We start from the raw sequence: 7590 nt of genomic DNA, 5'->3' as shown, positions 1-7590 counted from the left end.
GCGCGCGCCGCCAACGCCTTCTTCTCCAGCTGCGCCACCCTCCGTCCCTTCCGCTCCGCCATCGACATCTTCCGGCGTAGACAGTCTTGATGCCACTGATCTTCGGTCCAGCCTTCCGGCTTCTTCTTCGGAGCCGGTGCCTTCAGCGGCTTCGCGAAGGGCGCCTTCGCCCCATTGCCCGGCGGCTTCTTGGCCGCTTTCTTGGCCATTTTTTGGGGGCCGTCGGCGGCACCATGGATGGGGAGAGGGTAACGGCGGTGGGAGGAACATAGTAGCGACGGCGAGAGGGAGAATTGAATCGGCGGGATAGGAGGTAAAATGTGTTGGGAGGGCAGAAATGCGCGGCGGAAGAGGCGCGATGTGGCGGGAGAGGCACGATTTGGCGGGAGAGGGGACGAATTTTTCCTGTGCCGCTGGCGGGTCGGTCCCGCGTCTTCTCGCCTCGCTTTTCGTTGTGTCTGGCGTGCCCGGAGCGTCCCGTGTGTAGCGGAAACGGGCTCGGAGCGCCGGACACCGTATTAAGCCACGCCGGATAAAAATAACTTTGAGACACGGGGCTAAGAACGTTTTTTTGTCCAACGCCCTAAATCTTTTTGTGGACGCGGCTGGAGATGCTCTTACACCGACCTGGACAGGGGCCGTCTATGCAGGCACTCCCAGCTCTGTGCTCCTCCCAGTCATCGAGAAAGAACTAGAATAAATGTGTCAAGCGAAAGGAAAGTACTCCCTCCATCCGTTAATAGATGTCCAGTGGTTCGTCTAAATTTGAATGTATCTATGCCTAAAAAATATCTAGATACATTCGAATTTAGATAAATTTGTGACATCTAAAAATGGACAGAGGTAGTAGCAAATTATAATTGGGCCAAGAGTCCATTACCCGAAGATCAGAAAGGTGGGCCAGCAAACCGGTGCCAATGGGGATGAGAGCTCTGTTGTTCTAGACATGATTTTTTTGAATTATTTCCTGCAAAAATCTGTTACTAAAAGAAACTGTGAAAACCTGTTGAACTATCATGTTCCATACAAGAAAATACTCCCTCTGTACGGAAATGTAAGACGTTCTAGCAACTGTTTTAGCAGTCTTAAACGTCTTATAATCTGGTATGGAGGGAGTATAAAATAAGAACCAGACAATCTAAAAAAACAACCAGGATGGACATGAGATGGCATTTTCATCTGAAGTTCTTACAAGACGAACTCATCATCAGACATGAACCAAAATGCAAAAAGATATAAACTATAGCCACTCGAGAAAAAAGAAACATGTAAACGTATCTATATCACTTAGGTTATGTTAGCAAGAATATGCTAACCTAACCTACTTCTTGATGTAAGCATTTTTTTGGGACGGGAGATAGAGAATCAAAAGAGCCGAGCACAAAATCAATATACATGACATATATACAGGAGACACTCTACGCTATCGCACTATTTAACGCTATAATGTGAAAGAAGGGCCGAGCAGGCCACATAGGACTTGGTGTTCTATCGCTGTGATTTCATTTGTATCTTTGGTTTTGTATTTCGATGGGCTCCTTTGGAGCTGGAGGCCTGCAGAAACATAACCAATCAATAATTTACTTTGTGTTCAAATTTCATCTTCTCACGAGACTTATGGCCTACAAACTGCAACAAAATTACCTGAACAGAATGTAAGATATCTTCCAGTTCTACGGTGATATCTGAGAAAACGGGTCGCATATGAGGGTTTTCATCCCAACACCGTTGAATCAATTTAGACAACCTTGGATGCACGGTTGAAGGGATCACCAAGCGAAATCCCTGATAAACAAGGAGCAATGAGCCAATGATCACTTTGGTACACCCACTATCGACAGTTGATTGCTCAATACTGAAACATACCTGTCTTACTGACAGTGCAGCTTGCAATGGTGTCAAATTTTCGTACGGGATCTGTAGGTAACAGTACCAAGGCAAGTTTAACCAAAGTTTACTGATGTTGGAAGAACTTGAAAGAGTAAAACCTGGACACAACACCAAGGTTTACCTTTGAAGTCACCAACTCCCACAGAACAATAGCAAAGCTGAAGACATCAGCCCTATGATCATAAGCCTTGTGGTTTATAACCTGGTAGGACAAAAAACTGTAATTAGCACATCTTGTATGCGTAATAATACAACACCTCAGTTGAACAGAACCAACAACCTTCTGAGTTTTGTCTGACAGATCAAGCACAAATTGTTCCATAAACTGATGTGGGTAACTAATAAATAAATAAAACAATGTCATTTGTCACCAAGTTATAGCACATAGTTTGTCCATCATGTTCAGGGACTTGGTTGTGGAAGCGTGTCACAATACAAGATCGTTGAGAAAATGCAGGATATCATATACTTCCTAGAAAAGGAAAAGTACAACGAATAAAACGACAACACACCTCAGGTGCCATCCATCTGTAGGTGCCAGTTTCAGCAGTCATGTCTCCCTCTTGTGATCGGTGACGAGAGACACCAAAATCTGCAATCTTCACAACCTATTTTAAGAAAGGAATCAGAGAAATTCAGCAAAACTAAATTTAAAAGTAAATAATAACTTATTAAAAATATGCATACTTGGCCGTTGCCAATTAACAAGTTGGCAGTCTTCAAGTCTCTATGGATGATGTTATTCTGGTGCAAATAATCCATCCCTCTCGAGATGCCAATAGCAATCCTAAGAATCACTGATAGCTCCAAGGTAATGTTTTTCTTGTGAAGGAAGTCATATAGATTACCTCCAGGCATGTACTCTGAAGCATAATAATAAGAGTAAAATATCAGTTGACAGGGGATTTCAGTTTGGCTGATGATATAGACAGACTTCTTTTTAAGCAAGAGACAGGGGCCTACAGTTTCAACTGTCAGAAATGAGTAGTAGAAGTTTGTATAAACAAGCGAAGGAACAGATGATCACTGCTGCCTTCTGGCCCAGCAGCGATCTTACATACACAGGACGAAACATAGAATGAATGTGGAGAAAACCTGTGAACAAAACGTAAGCAAGCTTCAGACTGTGGGTACGTCCAGCGGCACACCATCTTAAGTGTCGAGCCACTGGATGTCAGCTTCTCAGTTTGCTAAATACTTAACTTGACACGCCAAAAGCTAGACAGACTAAACTACTTCAAAGTGTCCAAATCAATGAACTAAACATGAGAAGACACGAGCAGGCAATACATGTCGTAGCAGGCCTTTCTGGGATCGAGTTACGAGAGAGTCACAGTAGAAAAAGCACTTTAAAATCAGCAATTGCCCACTATAATCATAGCTGTTGCCCACTATAATCATAGCTGAAACTAATTGGGCAAAATGAAAGGATGGGCAGTGACCTGTCGATCCGATAGAAACAGAGTAAACATATTCTTCTGGTCAGACATATGTTTTTAATTTGTACTACATTGCAGCAGGATGTAGATACTCTTTATGTACGGATGTAATTTTCAAAACATCCCTCAAGACTTATCTGTTCTTGAAGTGCCTACCAAAATGCATAGAAGACATGAGTTATTCCTCCATCTTTCAAGCTCTGCTTTTATTTTTTCCTCCTCTCTAAATCAAGCTTATCAAATTTGTAATCAAGAGCTATTTATATTTAAATGCTAAAGTATATGATGATGAATGATCAAGCACATACTGGTTAGACCTAAGCATGACCACAGACATTTAGCCACCAATACTAATCATAATGTAACTCTATCCCCATGCATGAGCACTTTCATGTGAGCCTGGAGCAACAAAGATACTGAGTCATATCCATACAGCAGGAAGCAATATTATTGTCTGACCTGTCACAATGAGATACTTCCGATGCTTTGTGCATGCCCCGTAAAAGCGAACGACATTTTCATGATTAACACTCCTGCACATGACTATACTGTGTTAGCATTGTCTGGAATTAGATGATTTGGTGTCTTGTTTATGGGTGAAAGAAGAAACTATACCTTAAAATCATTATTTCTTGCAAGAATTCTACATTTGAAGAATCATTAACATGTTCAGCTCTAAGGTACTTTATTGCAACATCCATACCAAGGTAAGTTCCTCGATATCTAAAAAACGAGAACAAAAAAAACAAGACCATTTGTTATTGGTTAGCAAACACCCCGATATCTCCACAAATAACAGTACAGTTGGTTTAACTATGTATGTTCACATGTGACTTGTAAAACTATTTCACTGCGAAAATGCAAGAAAAAAGGCATGCAATCCACACTGGTAGTTAATTAAGTGGTGGCTGTTGTTCTCATCCACTAACTTCATGTTACTCTTCCCAATATTTCCTAACCAAGTGTTATATAGTTCCTGGCAGTGTTTATTCTTAATTAATGCAGAGGCTGGAATAATGCTTCCATTATGTGAACAGAGTTTTGCAGTTCTTACAAATCCCCAGAAGATCCAGATGCAAACTTATCCATAGGTTGCAGGAGATTCCTGTCGAATTCAGAATCACCAATCTTTTCTTGCAGTTCTCGTATTCGCTCCGAGGTTGAAGAATTTGTTGGATTAGATAATGAGGGCTGCATTCCACAAGGAAGTTAAAGTTGTAAGGAAAAGGTTATACATGGTGTGTTCATTCTACAGTCTTATAAATCTGACTTTCTGACTGCAAGTATTTACAACGCTGTATTTACTGTGAAAAGTTGAATTACCAGCACCTTTTGTAGGTAACCAGGCAGTTACTTCAAATTTGAAGTACTCATACAAGCAATGTAAAAGAAGGAAAGAATCATACATGACTACGTTTCGCTGTCTCCTTGAGCTGCTGCAGCAAACCATCTGTCTCCTGCATATAGCATGGGGCAATGTTTTTACTCAAGGAAATCCTTGTAAGCAACAGTCTGCAAACAAACACACAGATGCTTCACTACCAATAAGAATCTAGAGGAGTACATTGATAACCAAATTGCACGCAAGGCTTTTGCGTTTTCGCGAAAAAAGTGTAGCAGTTGAGGTGTTAACCATCTAGTTTATCGTCAGCACCATTTCGGTCACTACATCTTTGGAAGCAGGTGCTCCGATTTCATGGGTAAATGTCAAAATACAGCTCTAGTTCTTATAAACAAATACCTACTTGCATATGTGGATAGTTAGGGTACGAATCTTCCACTACGTTCAAGCCGAGACAGTCCTAGGTTTATAAATTCGTTACAAACTAAGATGGGGCCAAGAATTTTTAGTTTTGTTGACGACAACTAGGGTAATTGGGTAAAACACATATAACTGGCATTCTTGTGCCAACTGGAACTCTGAAGAGTGCAAAATATTTCATGTGTTTTCGGATCTGCCCCTGTAAGACTCAAAAGACACGTTGTGCACTTCCAGAGACGTGTTAATACACAAACTAGCAGTAAAAACATGCACTAAAGTTGTTTACCTCTGTTTCCCAGCCATCAACAACAAATACATCCAAACACAATCCATCTGTTGTTGAGAACACATGAGCTTCACGGATGTTCAATCCAATTTCAGACAGCAAAGCAGATAGCTATAAGAAGAATATTAAAAAAATTCAGAGAAGTTAGGATGACATGGCACATATAGAAATCGAAATAGAAAAACCACGGCAGATGGAGTGGTAGTCCAAAGTCAAACCTGACTGAGGAGCTTTGGCTTGTCAATGGAGGAAAAGATAATTTCATGAACAAGGCGGATTTCTGGAGTGTCCCTCCTGTGGAGAATTTAGATGCCAATTTCAGCAATGTATTTCATGGAAGTGAAGTTAGAGGTGGAGACATGATACCATGCGGAAATGGCCTCAAAGTCATCGACGCCTTTTCTCCTCCCCAAGCTCAGGTCCCCCATCATCCTTTGGCACGGAAACTCGCCCTGCCTGCATCATGGCAGATTGGAAGCATTCTATTACCAAGCAAGGCGATCGAGAAACATTCAAGGTAAAGCCATTCCAGTAATTCAGAGCAAAACTTGCGCGTCAGAAGTTGCAATTATGATACTAGTAGATTTGAGCAGAGATGAGCAAGTGGATCGTAGAAGACGCTTGTGTCCCGGAGCAGGCTGGGTAGACCCGTATACGTACCTCGGGCTGGAAAGCAGAGCATCCCCGCCATTGCCGTTTTCCGCCGGAGCGGACGGCGCGTCCTTGGGCTTCTCCTCCTGAAAGCACTGCTCGATCGATCACGGCCGGGGGCAGAAGAGAGCATAGTATTGACTATTGAGTGAGTGAAACTGAAGGGGAAAAAAAAAACAGAGCGAGCAAGCGAGCGAGCGATATACTATATGAAGAGAAGAGGTGATGCGAACTCACGCGCAGGAAGCGCGCGTGGAAGACTGGGCGCTTGTCGGGGTGGGCGCACTCGGCGAGGATCCTCCGGTGCAGCAGCACGTCCTCCGCCTTGTCCACCTGCAGGTCGATGGAGTAGCTGCACCCCCGAGAGCACAAGTTTGAGAGAGAGAGAGAGAGGGGGCACGGCGTGGTGGGGTGGGCGGACGGACCTGATGGGGAGGCGCTCGTAGTGCTCCTCGAGCAGCTGCTCGAAGAAGGGGTCCGTGAGGGCCTCCTCGTTGCCGATGGCCCGTAGGCGGTGGTAGATCCCCTTCCTGACGTCCTGCAACGGCGGCCCGTGCGATGCGCCGCCGCCGCCGGAGGAGGAGGCGGGCGGCCAGGAGCTCTCGCCCACGCCCTCCTCGACGCCGTCGTCGCTGTCGCCCCCGTCGTCCATCCGCGCGCGCGCGGGGGGGGGGCCTACGCGGCGGCCATCGCGGCGGGCCTTTATGGGAGGGGGCGGAGTGCGCGCGACGGGGAGGAGGTGGATGGTGACGAACGGAGCGGAGCGGAGCGGAGCGGGGTGGGGAATCCGAGGGGGATCTCGTTGGCGGTTGCGGCAAGAATCTTCTAGAGGGCGGCGCCGGACCCGTATTTATAGGCCACCGGCGACAGAGACGAGACGGTGAGCCTGCCACGGGAGGCTGGAGAGTGACGGAGGGATCTTCTGCGCCGGCGTGTCACGGCGGCCGGTAGGAACACGACACGTGGCGCCGCGAGACGGGTCCTTATCCGTTTCGAAACCGGGGCCCACCAGCTCCTTTTTCCGGGAGTAGCGGAGGTGGATTGGACAGACGGCTAGTATCGATGCGTCAGCCAGGTGGGCCCTCCTGGCGTTGAACGGTTACTCGGTCCCACTTGCCAGTGGAGAAATGGTGGAGTAGGAGATTCCCGAGTAATGCTACACCTACAAAAATATTTTACAAAAAAGTCATACGGACTCACATAGCAGGGCCAAAAATCCAAACTCAACCCCGGTTATTTAGGAGGGGGTCAAATTTCAACCAACCAATGTAATCCACGTTAGCGCGTACAGTTTCCGTAAGCCACTTCGTCCGTACGTCCAGGATTACCTGCGACTGGATTCCTTCAAAGATTCCCTCCTGCCCGCCCGCCCGTGACCTTCAATTTCCCGTACGCGCGCCATGTACTACTGGGACTGGGCTACCGCAACAAACAATATTCTTCTAGCCTACACTCCTCCTAGTCGTGTCAACCACGTCCCTCCACTTATACTGGTGTACTATCCTAGATTATACTGTAAGAGTTTAGAGGAAATAAAACCAGCGCTATGCATTAGGCGGCTG

The 7590-nt window shown here is 45.6% G+C and overlaps 1 protein-coding gene across 1 annotated transcript; it reads right to left on the bottom strand.

Moving 5' to 3' along the window:
* Positions 1–1250: 1250 nt before the first annotated feature.
* LOC124671026 (serine/threonine-protein kinase STY8-like) lies at positions 1251–6680 on the bottom strand. Its single transcript, XM_047207468.1, has 16 exons — positions 6454–6680; positions 6266–6380; positions 6038–6123; positions 5744–5833; positions 5596–5671; positions 5378–5488; positions 4736–4786; positions 4384–4520; positions 3945–4052; positions 3789–3862; positions 2578–2753; positions 2403–2498; positions 2012–2092; positions 1867–1917; positions 1645–1785; positions 1251–1554 (listed from the first exon to the last, which is right to left on the bottom strand). Exons 1-16 carry the CDS (start codon positions 6678–6680, stop codon positions 1489–1491), a joined length of 1686 nt encoding a protein of 561 aa, XP_047063424.1. The 3' UTR covers positions 1251–1488.
* Between the last annotated feature and the right edge of the window lie 910 nt (positions 6681–7590).

Source organism: Lolium rigidum, chromosome 7, assembly GCF_022539505.1.
Source record: "Lolium rigidum isolate FL_2022 chromosome 7, APGP_CSIRO_Lrig_0.1, whole genome shotgun sequence".
Taxonomy (NCBI): Eukaryota; Viridiplantae; Streptophyta; class Magnoliopsida; order Poales; family Poaceae; genus Lolium; species Lolium rigidum.
Note: the sequence above shows the minus strand (reverse complement) of the source record. Positions and strands in the feature narration are given on the sequence as shown.

Bases quoted from the DNA above. Each gene is read 5' to 3' on its own strand.
- LOC124671026 (XM_047207468.1), bottom strand. From the start codon at position 6,680: ATGGACGACGGGGGCGACAGCGACGACGGCGTCGAGGAGGGCGTGGGC. The intron at 5,672-5,743 runs GTATCATGTCTC...AATTCTCCACAG, and splicing joins TTTGAGGCCATTTCCGCATG to GAGGGACACTCCAGAAATCC. The intron at 1,918-2,011 runs GTAAACCTTGGT...TGTTACCTACAG, and splicing joins GGGAGTTGGTGACTTCAAAG to ATCCCGTACGAAAATTTGAC.